The sequence below is a fragment of the Simochromis diagramma genome, unplaced genomic scaffold (assembly GCF_900408965.1).
Source record: "Simochromis diagramma unplaced genomic scaffold, fSimDia1.1 OVJJ01000565.1, whole genome shotgun sequence".
Lineage (NCBI taxonomy): Eukaryota > Metazoa > Chordata > Actinopteri > Cichliformes > Cichlidae > Simochromis > Simochromis diagramma.
Window position 1 is genome coordinate 2,274,502 of NW_024387304.1, and position 15,236 is coordinate 2,289,737.

The following is a 15,236-nucleotide window of genomic DNA, read 5'->3' on the forward strand; positions in this document are numbered from 1 at the left end:
GTCTTGTTTTTTTAGCAATATTTGGACATTACTTTACGTAGTCCTGTGTTTGTCTGTTATATGTCATATGTAGCACCAGGGTCTCGGGGGAATGTTGACTCTGTACTCTACCACTGTACATGGTTGAAATGACAATAAAAGCAACTTGACTTGACATGCACTCATCGACCACTTTAGTAGGTAAATTAAATCCCTTTTTGCCCTCAGAGCTGCTCAGTTTGTCTTAAACGTTTGGTGCAAAGCTCACAGCAGAAAAATTCTTCTGACTACTCTTAATCATAGTCCTTCAAACCAGTTACACATTTTTTCACCCACATTAGCCTTTCTTATTGTTTTTGTATACACTATTGTTTGTTCTCTGTACGCTTCACTACGAAAGATATTTATTAAAGATATTTATTACTGCGTCGATGCACTTCTCACTTGAATCTGACAACTCATTGAAACATTTCTCAGTCACAACTCTAGATCGTTCACCTTCTTGAGTATTGTGCAGCATTGCATTTGTGTTTTCAATCAGAGTACTTCAAACTTTTTGAAAGAGCAAATACAACAACAAACTGTCAGTGGTAACAGTGAAACTGATTTGTAAAAAGTGCCTTAATTCTTTGTGGTACAAATTCAGGTAGGTGTGGGGAGCATTTCTCAGAGATTTTGCTCCATATTGACAGGATTGCATCACACAGTTGCAGCAGATTTGTCAGCTGCTCATCCACATTTCTTCTTTGACCACATCATGCCAGAGGTGCTCTACTACAGCCCGACTGAGGTCTGGGGACTGTTTTTTTTTTTTTTTTTTTTTTTGTTTTTTTTGGTGTCCCGTTTGGATCTATAGCCATCAGAATTGTTGTCTTAAGGCCAAGAAAGATGCCAAGCGGATTTATTTTACCAAGTGGATCGTCATGGCCTTGTCATATTGGTCCATTTGATTGACCTTTATTATAATTATGAATTTATTTTATTTTCAGTTGCTACAAACGGGACAGACATGACTGGAGGATAGGACAGGGAGAAAGAATGAAAGAAAGAGAGGGAGAGAAAGAAAACCAAATGGGAGAAGAGACGGTGAGAAGGGGGGGAAGAAAAAAAACAAAAAAAAAACAAAAAAAAAAACACCTGGGTCACCTGTATGGAGAAAAAAAAACAGAAGAGAAAGCAAACAACAAAGAGCAACATAATAAAAAAAAACGGCACCATCACAATAAACTAGCTAGCAGTAGATATCAGTAGATACTAAATAATAAACGATATTGTGCAGCACGCAAGATAGACAGCGCACAATGTGCTTTGAGGCAGCAGCCAAGAAAGCTGTAGTCCGCGTCTGTGAATACCCGTGTGTACACCTGTGTGCATACCTGTGTGGATCAGCATGCTTGCATTCCAAAGGTTTCTCCATGTAACGATCTGCTAGGGAGTGTGGGGAGCCACAGCCCCGTCCTCCAGGGCATGAAGCAGGTATGGAGGAGATCAAGACTCCAGACATCCAGAGGCCCCCAGAACACAAGAGACCAAGGAAGACCAACAGAGGGGCAGCCGCGCCACTGTCCCAGTAAGAGCTGAGGAGAGTCCCAGACGAGGGCTCACTCAGCAGCCGCGGAGCAGAAGCCAGGGGGAGTTGCAGTGACGCGCCCGTGAGCTCCGCCGGCAGCCAGCTGTGCCTGAGTGACCGAGCCCCAGGCCGAGAGGCCGGGGGCACCCCACCTCCGAAGTGGCCCGAGCGAGCCCCAGGCTCCAGGCCCCGATAAACGGCCGCCAAGGAGTGAGCCGGTGTGTACCCGGACGCCCACCCCCAGACACAAAGAACCACCAACGCACCGACACCTGAGGGAGTCCGCCACTGGCAGGGGAAGTGGTGGTGGGTGGAGATAGGCCTCCAAACCTTGGAGGGCCTGAGATGTCCCCAGAGAGGTGGCGTCTGATACCCAACCTGACATATAGACACAGACATACAGGCACACACAGATACAAACATCCATTCCCACCCTCATGCTCTCATATGCACTTACTCCACACTCAACCAACGTGGAGACAGACATAAAGAGACGCTGTACACACGGTCACACTCCCCAAGCGTACTCTACGAACCGGGTCTAGGTACCCTTGCCCCTGGAGGGGGGAACTGCACCCAGACCCAGGTGGTGTTACCCTTTTCCCTGCGGTGGGGAGAGGCAGACCGCCCCGACTCCGCAGCAGCAGGGAGGCCCCACACTCCAGACCGCAGTCGGACGGCCAACTCCTCCTCCTAGCCCCCCCGCTCCAGCAGGCCGCAGAGAACGGGGGTGAGAGAAGACTCCAAACCTCCCTCCACCCGCTCATTGTAGTGTTTGTCAGCTGCTCATCCACATTTCTTCTTTGACCACATCATGCCAGAGGTGCTCTACTACAGCCCGACTGAGGTCTGGGGACTGTTGAGGAATTAAAGCACAGCGTTCTCCAATCTTCTGTTGGCCAATTTGGTGAGTCGGTTTGTAAATTTCCTGTTCTTAGCTGACAGACACGCCCCCGGTGTGGTCTTCTGCTGCTGTAGCCCAGCTCCTTCAAACCTTTTTAACATATGTCAGAACATGAATAGTCAGTCAATAAGTTGAACTCTGTGATGAATGAATAAAAACCTTTCACTGCCGTTTTTTTTAAATGAGTCCTTAAAATGTTTTTTTTTCTCTCATAACCTTACTGACAAAACTGGAGGCCTAATACAGAGTAAAAATTGTTCCGACACGAAAATTAAATCTGAAGGATTTTCTGCAGCTTTACAAAACTGATGAAATGGAGAAAATCAAAATGATACTCGTGAAACTGTATGCATCAGAAAACAAAAAAGAAAATATATAAAATCTGAGAACATTGCACCAATTACTGTACAGTCAAATAAAGCCACACTACACACCTTCTGCAACCACTTTATTAGGTACGCCTGTTCCACTGCTCATCCCAATAATCCAAATGTCTAATCAGCCTTTTACATCAGCAGCAACTCAAAGCCTTTTAAGCATGTAGACATGGTCAAGACAGCTTGCTGCATTTCATACTGAGCATCAGAATAAGGAAGAAAGAGGATTGAATCATTAATCTCACACAGCCTGATTTTCTTGCACAGCCATTTACATGGAATGGTCTGAAATGAGAAAAATCCAGTTATCCAGTTCCAAGATATCTTTACCCAGCAGTCCTCTCGGTAAATGTACAGTCCTGATCAAAAGCTTAAGAGCACTTGAAATATGGCAAGAAAAATATCTTATTTTGCATGGTTGAGTCTTAGCAGGGTTTGAAGTATAGCTTCAACATGCAACAAGAAGAAATAAGAGTGAGACAACACATTTTTTTATGAGCATGTAATTTATTGAAAAAAACGCTTAAACTGAAACAGGCTATTTTACAGCTGATCAAAAGTTTAGGACCACATGCCTTTAAAAGGTCAAATCTGTGCAAAAATGTGGATTTATTCCCATTTTCTGTAAGGTAGTCACACTGTCATGATGTTCTGATGGCAAAGTCAAAAAGCCTTCTCCTTTTTGAACATGGGCGAGTTGTTGAACTGCATAACCAGGGTCTCTCGGAGTGCACCATTGCTGCTGAGGTGGGACGCAGTAAGACAGTCATTAGGATTTTCTTAAATGATCCTGACGGTTATGGAACAAAAAAGTCAAGTGGAAGAACCCAAAAAAATTCACCAGCACTGAGCCGGAGTATCCAATTGGCTGTCGGGCTGTTGGGTGCCGACTGCAGCCCCGTAACCATCAGATGGCAACTGAGACTGAAGACTGGTGCAGGGGCGTCAAACAGCCGGTGACTATGTCCAGATGTTGCAGAGAGCATCCCTGATGACAGAGAGCCCTCGTCTGTGTGGTAACCACTGGGTTTTTCAACAAGACAACGCAGCAGCACACAATGACCGCAGGATAAGGGACCTCTTCCAGGAGAATAATCACTCTTCTGGACCATCCTGCATGTTCCCCTGATCTAAATCCAATTGAGAACCTTTGGGGATGGATGGCAAGGGAAGTTTACAAAAATGGACAACAGTTCCAGACAGCAGATGCCCTTTGTGCGACCGTCTTCACCACTTGTTCCCACTTACCTCATGGAAATGCTTGCATCAAGCATACCACAAGGAATTATTGAAGTGATCAATAATAACAGTGGAGCTACTGATTACTGAGTTCATGTTGGAAACTTTGATTTCTGTTGCGTTTAACAGGATTTTTGGAGGTGTGGTCCTAAACTTTTGATCAGCTGTAGAAACAGCCCATTTCAGTTTAATTGTTGTTGTTTTGTTTGTTTTTTTAATAAATTGCATGCTCAAAAAATGTTTTGTCTCACCCCCATTTCTTCTTGTTGCATGTTGAAGCTCTATTTGGAACCTTGTTAAGATCCAACCATGCAAAATATGAATTTTTGCCAATTTTCAAGTGGTCTTAAACTTTTGATCGGGACTGTACCTTGTTGATGTCATAAGAGAACTGATAGGAAGGCAACACTAATTCAAATAACTACTCATTACAAACAAACTATGTACTGAAAGCACTACACACCTCACCTTTCTTCCTGATGCTCTGTTTGAACGTAGCAGGGTTTCTTGGCCATTTCTTGATTTCATTCTTGATTGGCTGATTGGATATTTGTCTTAACAAGCAGTTGAACAGACATGCCTAATAAATGAAGACTGCCTTAACTGATCTATGAGCTTCACTAAAATTAATGAGAGTGACATTACTGCTGTGAGAATTGTGCTAAAGAAGTTGAGAAAAAACTGTAAAATTTGTACTTTTTGCATTAAAAAGAATAAGATTTGTAACATTTAGTTGGCAAAAAGAATAAAAACCTGTGGTGTCAGTCACGACAGGTCTTACTCTTTCCATGACTATTTGCGCCACCTCTGTAGGCATGAACCCAGCCTCCTGGATTTCTGACCACTCGGCACTCCACGTGAGCCTGTATTACAGCTGCCTTCTGCACACCCATATCACTAATCCAGCTGTGACAAATCCTACTCGCTGCTAAATCTCCCCACCCTCAACTCCCCAAACCCTTTGACAGAGAAGCCATCGAGCATCCCATCGGGTTCCCTCTACACAGATGTTACAGCTGGATTGCAGATGTGTAAATAAATCACTGATCAACACTGTGAGCTGCATTTTTTTTTTACAGCGGGACAGCCGATGTTACTGGGTGCTATTTGCTAAATGAAAAGAAATACACCATTCAAATAAAAGTTAAAAAAAAATGTAATTGAGTGCAGTGTAGTGTAATCTACAGCACTCACAATCAACAAACAAAACGAGTTTACTAAAAATGAGACACCCGTATGTTAGGTGAATATTTTCACACTCAGTTCTGTGCCTCCTTTGTTGTATCTTTATTTCATTCTTTCATTATGCAGGGACTAAAGTATTTAGGTCCCCAGTGTCAGACTGCAACACTTTCTTCCCGTAAGCCAACAGAAAGATTAATACTCAAGGAAACTGGAAACATACACAAATACACTTCCCTAAGTACTTGCACTTTGCAAGAAAAAATGTACATCAGTGAAGGTGTGAACAACTTTGACTCCATTTCCTAGTCTTGCCTCTTGATGACCTTGTTACACAATGTTAATATTAACCTGCCAATCCAAGTCAGTTCCTACTTCAGAGTCCACCAGTTCGGTGAATGAAGCCTTGACACAGGTAAGTTTTTAAGGTTGAAGTCTCCTACTTATGTACTTGAGGTGCTTTACTTAAGTATTAGGATATTTAATCTATTAACATAAAATCTATTAATATATCTATCACATAGGTGGTACTTCTATACCTATGCTATAGTACTCATGTAGCATATGAGACAACACAAAGGCATAATAATGTAATGTCACAATGTAACAATGTAATGGGATACTTTTGTAATTCATAACTTTCACTACTTTATAATACTGAAGAGACCTACAGACTGTCACCAAGTTTTTATTCATTAAACTCTGTAGCATCCATCATGCTAGGATCTACGGTATAAACTGGCTTGAGGCAACTGTGAATGACTGTGGTTTAAATAAAGTTGAATTCAACTGAATTGACAGACTAGGAAAATCTCTTTGAAAATGAAACAGAATATTTAATGATACTTTGCTCCAAAAAAGTTGTATATAAGCACATAGGCACGACATTCTAGAACAAAGAGAGCTCAGGTGTATTAAATTCAAAGTGATCACTCTCATGCTCATCTGTATAAGCACCATCATCAGTCAGAGCTTGATGGCTGCTTTATATCCCCTGACCAAAGGCCTGCTGGGTATTTAAACCAGAGTGAGCAACGAGTCTGCGGATTTGTAAACCTGGGTTGAAAGTCAGGCTTCATCTCCAGGGGACACAAGACTTCTTATCATCTGTGAAGTCTGAAACAGACTCTGAGAGGATCTTCACATGTGATGCTGGTGTCGATGCCGCCCACATGAAGGCGTCCAAAGCTTGTCAAAGAAGACTTAAAACTGTAACTGCTGTAAAAATGGCTGAATTAAGGCTGACAAAACTTGAAATAAGGGAATTCTATTTTACACTTTAACTAAATTAGCAAATATTTCTAAAAGCACCCCTTGGCTCGGACAAATGATTAAGAAAATGGATAAATGCATGAATGTTTTATAATTTTGTAGCAATAAATAGTAATACACAAATAGTTTGTAACAGGTGTGTAACTTCACTCTCAGATTGATTTATTTCTCGATTATGTCCATGTGTCTGAGGTTTGATGTAAAGTGAAGCCCCGCCTTTTTATGTAACCAAGCTTTTCACACACGCTCATATATACTTAATATTCTTATAAGGCCGGCTGGAGTATAAAGCCTGCATGTGCGAACATGTGAGCAGCTGCTTAGCATGTGGCCCCTCCCACCAACCGTTTGACCCCAGTTTTACTCATTTCACCGGACTCCAAACACCCTCCTCCCCCCCAATCAGCAGCCATCTCCGCCCTGCTCTCAGCTTTGTTTACTCCCGAAACATCCGGACCAACAGCTCGAGCCAGTCTTTACTCTGTAAACATATATTTCACCATCCAACATCAATCACACACACCTCAGCATCATGCGGCGGCTACTGGATAGCAGCTGGATGAGGTTTGGACCAGCAGGCAGAGAGTCGTATGACTGGGTGACAGGATCTCCTTCAACATCAGAGCAGCAGGTGTGTAGAGTTCAGCTGTGTAAATCTGACAAATTAATCCTTTATATTAAAGTTCCCCCAACAACAACTACTACTACTAATAATAATAATGAAAGAAAGAAACATTTCTCACCTAGCTTATTTTTGTGTATCCTTGTTTTTAAATTAAATGTTATAATTTTAAGATATGAGTTATTCCAGCACTGATGCTGCAGAGCCAACATCTGTTGGAATAACACCATAACACCTTACGATGAGTTACTGGCTCCTCTGCTGCTTTGATGATAGCAGATGTTGGTTGTTAAGGAAACAGATTTTTACATTAAGCTCAAAGTTGCAGCTGTTATGTTTAATAAATACTTTTATGCTACAGTTAAATTAAAGTTTTTTTTATTTAAGTCAACTCATTTTTTTTCAGTTAATCTGATTTAATTTTCACCTGTTATATGTTCAATTCAATTCAATTGAATTCAATTTTATTTTATACAGCGCCAACATGTAACTCTGTGAAATGCAGAGTTGCCTCACTTTCCTGTTGCCTCACTTTTTCTAGCAATTAGTTAATGCTGCCTGGATAGGCAGCATTAACTAATTGCTAGAAAAAGTGAGGCAACAGGAATTAGGGACACTATGAGTAAGAAGAACATGTTTCTTCACACGTTGTTCTCTCAAAGCTGGAGGGCTGTAGAATCACCCTTTGTTTCTGGATCAAACCGTCTCAGGGTTTGATCTTGCTTGATCTAAAATGAAATCAATGTTATCTCACTGCAGAAACAGCTGCTGCTTATTATAAATTGCCCATAGTTGTGAATCTTAGTACGAAAGTCTGTCTGTCTCTATGTGTTAGCCCTGTGACAGACTGGCTAACTGTCCAGGGTGTACCCCGCCTCTTGCCCTGGAAAAGCTCCAGCCCCCCCGGCGACCCTGAAAAGGATAAGTGGAAGAGAATGGCTGGCTGAATGGATTATTACAGCAGTTGTAGTAGTAGTAGTATTCTACTACGAGACAGCCAGGTTTCTTTTGTTTGTACAAATTTGTTCATAAAATACAAACTGTAATAATTCAACAATTTGTAAATGAAACATTCTGACACATAATTTATGCACTGTTAGTGAATGAGGGCCGTTTTTTGGTTAAATGGTAAATTTTTTCAGTTTAAACATTTGATTTGTTTTTAATGTTTTATTTTGAATAAAATCTTTTGGGGGTTTTTTTTGGGGGGGGTTGGGGGGGGGGGGGATAAGGTTATATACTTACCTGTACATCATTAGCAATCTGCATTAATTTGCACATCTCTTACATGAATGTGCTTATAGATGAATATGGAAGTTCTGACAGTGCTGACAAATATATCATGAATTCTTCTTTGCTGATCTCTAGGACAACAGTTTTTATGGACTCGAATTAGGATTTCCAGAAAGTGTGGAGCTGGTGGTTTACATTATCCTTCCAATTGTCTCCGTCCTCCTGCTGGCTGTCCTGGTTGGTCTGATATACCGCTGTTATTCACACAGTAAACTAAGCTTGGCTAACATCATCACTCTTGACCTTGAGGATGCAGAGAGCAGCGTTGAGTTTCTGTCCTCTCTGACCAAGAACGCCGAGCGCCACGCCAGCACCAGCTCTGATGGATCCGATGGAGTCTTTGTTATGGTCTACCTGCCTCCACCGTACGAGGAAACGCTCACCAAGATCACCAGAGCTGCCAGCCTATCCAGTTCCAAAGATGTAGAGTCCATAAAAATAGAAAATATAGAAGCAAAAATGTGTCCAGAGCTCAAATCCACTGGGTGATAATTGTCCTAAACCAGACCCAGCCAACTTAACTATCATCCAACTCTGCAGCTCAATAGAAAACTTTAGCTTCTCTTGGTTCCTGTTTTGATCTTAGTACACATCAAGTCTTGTGTGTTTTTTTTCCTCAACACTACATGTAATATCTTTTCTAGCAGCAGAGGGCACTAGCAATCTCTGATAAAGCAAACACACCACATGCCAGTGTAAACAGATGCTGGAAAGGACCATCTAGCTGTTCAAGAGCCAAACTGGACTTAAAGGGAACAAATGATATGAATTGCATGCTGGTCTTTATTTACTGTCTTTATTAAAGTTGATTCTGTTCATCTGGACGTAGCATTTTCAGTGGGAGAAATGTTTCATTATTTATCCAGGCTTCTTCAGTCTCAGCTGACTGCAGGTTTACACAACCTTATAAACAATACATTTGCACAACGACTGAAACTAGCACCACTAGAACAATGGGCTGGGAGGTCAGTTTAACCCCAGTTTAACAGTTAGAAAACCTGAAACTTATGGATTTCTAACTGTTTTGGGGTCAGGACGAAAGAGTTAAAAGCCAGAGAGATGCAGTGTTTAGAGAAAACGCGTCTCAATTGTGATTGTGTGATTCTCCTGACACACAAGGGATCACTAAGGGTTTGTGTTGTAGCGTCCTGATGACACCCAGTTTGTGCTCCAGTGGATGATGAGAGTCAGACATTAAATACTGATCCGTGTCCGTAGGTTTAAGGCACACATCAGCTTTTAAATGTCCACATTACTGTTGTAAATCTCACGGTCTAAGAAGGCCAACCTGCCATTTTTCGCATCCTCCCTGGTGAACTTGCTGTGTTGACCCACCGTGTTAATGTGATCAGTGAATTGTGGTATGTCCTGAGATTAGATTTTCTCCAGGTGTCATCCACATACCTGATCCAAAGCTTGTTGGTGTTCCATGGTAGGATAACAAAGCCCCCTTTTCCACTTCTACCATTTGCAGGTTGGCCAAAATCGATGAAACTGGGGAACCCATGGCACAGCCATGTTTCTGCCTGTAGTACTGACCCTTATTTCTAAAATAGGTGTAATGAAGACAGTTCCAAGAGCAAAAAAATGTGGTAAGTGCAGAGAGTGGTCCTGTTGCTGAGGTTGGGGTCACCCTGTAATCTCTTACAAACTACCTCCACTGCTTCAGTAACTGGAACACAAGTGAAGAGAGATGTAACATCGTACCAGACCATTGCTTCATCTGCCTCTATAGTCAAAATCCGAGGTGTTCTGGATGTGGTGTTTATAAGATTGGGGAAACCTGGAGCCTGAAGAAGTCACTTGAATGAGTGATGAAATGTTTCGCCCACTGAAAACGCTACTTCCAGATAAACAGAATCAACTTTCTGGGATTTCCTTATACCTGAACGATTGAGCATGCATCAAGACATTTACTGGATGTGTGAATACACTTGTTTGTGTTCTCAACTTGTTTCGGATTTTCTTTCCCCTCTGTGACATGTGACCGTGACATGTGTGTGACTTGTCCCCAAGGACAGAGTGGAACAGAGAGAAAGACAAATGTAGAAGTGCAGGATGAAGAATCTAAAGAAACTGCATCAAAGACTGACCTCTAGTGGTAACAAGCCAGAATGACAACATCAACACATTTGCTTACTCTAATATGGTTTTAATACACTGTATGATGTACACGATCACATGTTATGGTCATAATCTTTAGTAGAAATCTGATTTATGTTCCCAACACTGCACATGAAACCATGATAGCGGTATTATTTGTAACTATGCCAGGCTGAAAGAAGCACAGAATTATTTTTAGCATTTGTTATTGTGTCATGTATCATGTTTGAACAAAAAGATGTCTTCATTATTGAGGATCAAAAATAATTAAACTACAGCCCTTGAAGGGCTATCACCTGCCAACAAAAAGGTCCTGCATTTGAATCAAGGTGGGATCAACCTTTCTGTGTGGAGTTTGCATATTATCCAGTACTCAGCAGCCTAACACAGTCCAAAGACATGCATAGGGGTAAGTTAACTGGCGCTTCTAAAGCAACTGGGGTGAATAAAAACATGAAATGGTTCTGGATTTTTGACACTAAAGGACACCTTGTTCGTCTCTGTGAGGCCAACAGCCTCTGACTGTATTTGACACCTTGCAGTAAGAACAAGTTGGATAGCTCTGCACCATCCTGCTAGAACTGTTGGGGCTCTTGACAAAGCTGAAAGTGAATCTTACTTGTCGAGTACATCCTACATCTATATTGTGTCTCCTGATGCTAAAGTTTAGTAATCAACCTCACACTGGTGATGAGTGCTCCCACTCTGCCTGCTCTGTCCTCTTTCTGGTTTTGTGTAGAGACAGGCAGGGTGTGCGAGGCAGTTCCTAAAGGAAGTACACCTACTGGCTGACTGTTTTAAAACTGGCTTGATGCTAACAGCATCTTTCTTCCTTTTAACACCTTCACCACATTCATGAACTCATCACATATATTTTGATGGTAATTGAATTTGATTGTTTTGTTGTTGCTATTCAAAACTCCATTATCTGTGTGGTCTCACTGTTCGTCTGTGCTTTGAGCTGCTCCATGGCAGTACCTGTGCCATAGGTCATTATTATCTCTACTTATCTAAGTCACTGGTTAGCATTTCTGTATTCTCCTCTTCACACTGCTCATCTTAATCCACATTTCCTAGATTCAATTCAGTTCTTCCAGACAACTCTAAATCTTTACTTTACATGCTTTAGTTTTATTTTATTTTCACAAATCACCTGTTAACATGAGATTCATTACTAATGGCATTCAGCAAAGTACTCAGCTGCTTGCTTATCTTTGCACTTATCCTGCAAGATGAGCTTAATCCTGCAAGAGAACAGATTTGCATTAGTTTATGTATTCAAATATTGCAATTTATTAGGAATAGCATATGCACTGATCTCACAAATATCTATTCAATATTTAAATATTGAACATTATTAGTAAAAGCAAAGAGTTCATCTTAAAGGTCATGTTTTCAAAACAGATAAAGACATAACTCACTCTTTCTTTAGCTCCTTCCAATGGGCTGCCCCAAAACCGTTTTCACTGTGGAAATCATGAAAATAGGCACTGAAGTGAATTTCACTGAGTACTCACGGTTCCTCCTGTTAATAATTGGTGTAGTTGCAAACAAAACATTCAACTATCTAATCTGATCACAACAAAATCTCTCAGTTGTCATCGTGGATCTTTGCTGGTTCGTTGCATCCTGTGACATCATACCGACAAATTATATAGAAAAGACAGAAAGACCTACATCAGATCGACGAAGAGCTTCATCAGACAGCGGACATCGTCTTGTATGTCATCATCAATCAAGTCTAGAAGGAGAAAAAGAAACAAATATTTTTCTAGTTCAGATGTAGATTCTCAGTTTATTTACATTGTCTAGGCTTGACGCTACAATTACATCTGATATTCTATCCATCAAATTTCAAGAAAATAACAAGTGAAAGATATTAAAAATCTACAAACGTACTTATATGCCTGTAATGAATGATACTCACCCATGCAGTTTATCGCACAAATATTTGGTGATGAATTTGTGCCGTTACCACAGACCAGCTGATCCCAGAGCTGGAAAATGCCATAGAGTGTGTCGTCCGAGTCCCCAGAAGAATTGTTCTTCTGCCAAATGCCATCGTCTCTCAGCCCGTTACTGACCAAACTGGTGTTAAATTCTGATACGTTTTCCACAAAACAGACGACTGGAGAAGAAAAGAGAAGCAAACTGACAAATGTTTTTCAAACGACTGGGCATATATCTGTTTAATTTCCTCTGGATATTTATGGCTCCTAGAAGTTGCTAATAATTCCATGACTTAGTTTTTCCTAGCACCACCAACATTTCAAAACATGTCTTTTAACATATCTTAAACAAACCCGAACCAGTTTCACCTAACATTTTTACCACTAATCTGGTTGATCTGGAGGAAGAATATTTATTTATCTGTGTTTGGGATCATTATCCTGTTGCAATATGAATCCTTCTCAAAGATGACAAAGCAGCTGCCATCTGGCATGTTTCTTTGCTATCACAGTGGTGCTTAATAAGTTGCTGAGAGTTTGCTTTGTCATTTCACGTGAATCATCAGATCTTAGTCGTTCACATTAAAATGGGATTTCAGAGTGGAAACAGAGTCGAGCCCACAGTTAAAGTACCTTAATAATGAAACTAAAGCATAAGAGCAAGACAGAAGAGTGAGTTGGGCTAGCTTGCCATTTAAAGTGAACACCAAATTACTGTTTATATTAAAGATATACAAGAAAAAAGATGTCAGGCATGACTCTTGTCATACTCCCAGTTTGTTTACAAGTCTAATGTTTTGATTTCATCAGCTTTCAAAGACTCTATACAAGACTTAAAACAAATATCAAGTATCAATATAAAATCTAAGTCCTAAAATACAATGCGTCACAATCCTTGGTTTCAATAAATCCATTAAATTAAATCTATTTCATTTCTAAGCAGACTTCAGTGCATTGTTGCCACTTACTCTTGGTCACGAACTTCTCACTGTCCAGTCCTGAATCTTTTGCTTTCTGTGGAAGGCTGCTGGTTGCCCAGATCAGTTGGTCTCTCAGTTCACATTTTGGCACAATTCGTCCACCGGCCCAGCTGCAGCCCAGCACTACCAGGAGAAATGTTCTGTGTACCCTCATCTTGAGTTCATCTGTCGTCTCTGACTCAAAGAGCATACGTGACTTAGAATATATCATCTGCAGAGCCGCTGGCAATAGGCCATCTCTTGTTCACTTTAGATAAATGCCATTCCCTGAATGGTGCACAATAGTTATCCCCATCAGCAGCCAGTATCACATGGCTTCTGAGCTCAAAAGAGGGTGTGGGAAGAAAATGATATGTCTACCTGAAACTCTCTTTTCTTGTTTATAGGGCATGCCTTCATGTACCTGAAAAGACCTGGCTGAGAGTGTAAAGGACAGACGAGGTGAAGCTGAATTATCACATTATCAGGATTCATAATTTCAGAAGATCAGGTGTTTGAGCACACAGTGTTACTACAGTAACCACAGAATGTATTAAATATAAGGCCACCTGATTCCTGAGTGCAGCTGTCATTTTATATCCAACAAAAAGAAGAACAATAACAAGTCCAGCAAAACAGCAACATAAGAAGAGCAAATCATCTTCACTCAGGAAGGAGACTAAAAAGAAGAAACCAGAAGTACAACACATTATACAAGCAGTGCTCATCTTCATTTGACTTGCAACATTACCTCATATTCCACAGTCCAAAAGTCAAAATGCTGGGTCAAAGTCTCAGGACCGTGACATAGATTGCATATTTATTCAGGTACCTGACCTGTGTGTATTTTGCTGTGCAGAACTTACCTCCAGTAAACAGACCAGATAACACGAACAATATCATCAGTTGTTTTAAGGTCAGTGAAACTTTAAAGGAAACAAAAATAAATGCACTTTATGTACCAACATCCAAAATCTAATTTACAAAAGCTTGCCAGGTTTTCACGACTGCAGTACGTTTTAATGCTTGATGATGATTATTATGATAAACAAAATAAGCTTATTTGAAATATTTGTCAAGAAACCTTAAAGCAGATTGTCGTGAACACAGTCACAGTTTGCTGTTCAATAATTTCTTCCCAGGCATCATTGTAAGCCTACAAGGAAGTCATTGGTTAAAAATAATAGCGAGAAAACAAGTGAGGGAAAAAACTGTCAACTGTGAAAACTGTAAAATTTACTGCAAGCATCACGGTTATGTCTCCACAAAACACAACAGCAACAATGATCTGACAGATAAATTCAAGCTACACAAAGTCAACCTAAAAAATAGCCTAGTCAATGTACGATGTTATAAAGGGCTTAAAAGTCTTTGAAAGTTTTCTCACCTTTACTCTGCACACAAAGTGAAGTTAATTTATTGTTTATATAGGTTGACAGTGGCTTATTCTACAATCATAAGTGCATGAAATATAAAAGCTTCCTGTTGAGCTGCGGGGAGCGCTTATAAATTAATTAGGGCCTAGAAATTTGACCGCTATCGGTGAGGGCGTTCCCGAAGCGGGTAAAATTGACCAGCAGGGTGGGCAAACCTGGGCCTTAGAGGCTTTTAAATTAGTCGAAAAGTTAGGTGTACCGGTACTGAGGTTTTGAAGATGAAGTGAAGATGTGATATGGTAATGGAAATAATTTACCTTGGCAGTCAGTGGCAGTCTTTTGTTATAAATGTGTGAATGTATAAATGAAGTGTAAAATTGTTATTTGGATGAATGATTAAATGTGCTCATT

General features: G+C 40.7%; 2 protein-coding genes across 2 annotated transcripts; one reads left to right on the top strand and one right to left on the bottom strand.

Moving 5' to 3' along the window:
• Positions 1 to 7,055: 7,055 nt before the first annotated feature.
• LOC120716640 (small integral membrane protein 28-like) lies at positions 7,056 to 8,927 on the top strand. The gene is made up of 2 exons (XM_040004206.1): positions 7,056 to 7,154; positions 8,514 to 8,927. Exons 1-2 carry the CDS (start codon positions 7,056 to 7,058, stop codon positions 8,925 to 8,927), a joined length of 513 nt encoding a protein of 170 aa, XP_039860140.1.
• A 1,647-nt stretch (positions 8,928 to 10,574) lies between these two features.
• Positions 10,575 to 13,676, bottom strand: LOC120716741 (lysozyme C, milk isozyme). The gene is made up of 5 exons (XM_040004344.1): positions 13,459 to 13,676; positions 12,469 to 12,669; positions 12,219 to 12,282; positions 11,963 to 12,007; positions 10,575 to 11,785 (listed from the first exon to the last, which is right to left on the bottom strand). Exons 1-5 carry the CDS (start codon positions 13,658 to 13,660, stop codon positions 11,716 to 11,718), a joined length of 582 nt encoding a protein of 193 aa, XP_039860278.1. The 5' UTR covers positions 13,661 to 13,676; the 3' UTR covers positions 10,575 to 11,715.
• Positions 13,677 to 15,236: the final 1,560 nt, after the last annotated feature.

Excerpts from the sequence above, each read along its gene's own strand:
- LOC120716741 (XM_040004344.1), bottom strand. The coding sequence starts at position 13,660 with ATGCTCTTTGAGTCAGAGACGACAGATGAACTCAAGATGAGGGTACAC. Across the intron at positions 12,283-12,468 it reads TTGTGCGATAAACTGCATGG|ACTTGATTGATGATGACATA; the intron begins GTGAGTATCATT and ends TTCTCCTTCTAG. Across the intron at positions 12,008-12,218 it reads AAGCTCTTCGTCGATCTGAT|TGAAAACGGTTTTGGGGCAG; the intron begins GTAGGTCTTTCT and ends TGATTTCCACAG.
- LOC120716640 (XM_040004206.1), top strand. The coding sequence starts at position 7,056 with ATGCGGCGGCTACTGGATAGCAGCTGGATGAGGTTTGGACCAGCAGGC. Across the intron at positions 7,155-8,513 it reads CTTCAACATCAGAGCAGCAG|GACAACAGTTTTTATGGACT; the intron begins GTGTGTAGAGTT and ends GCTGATCTCTAG.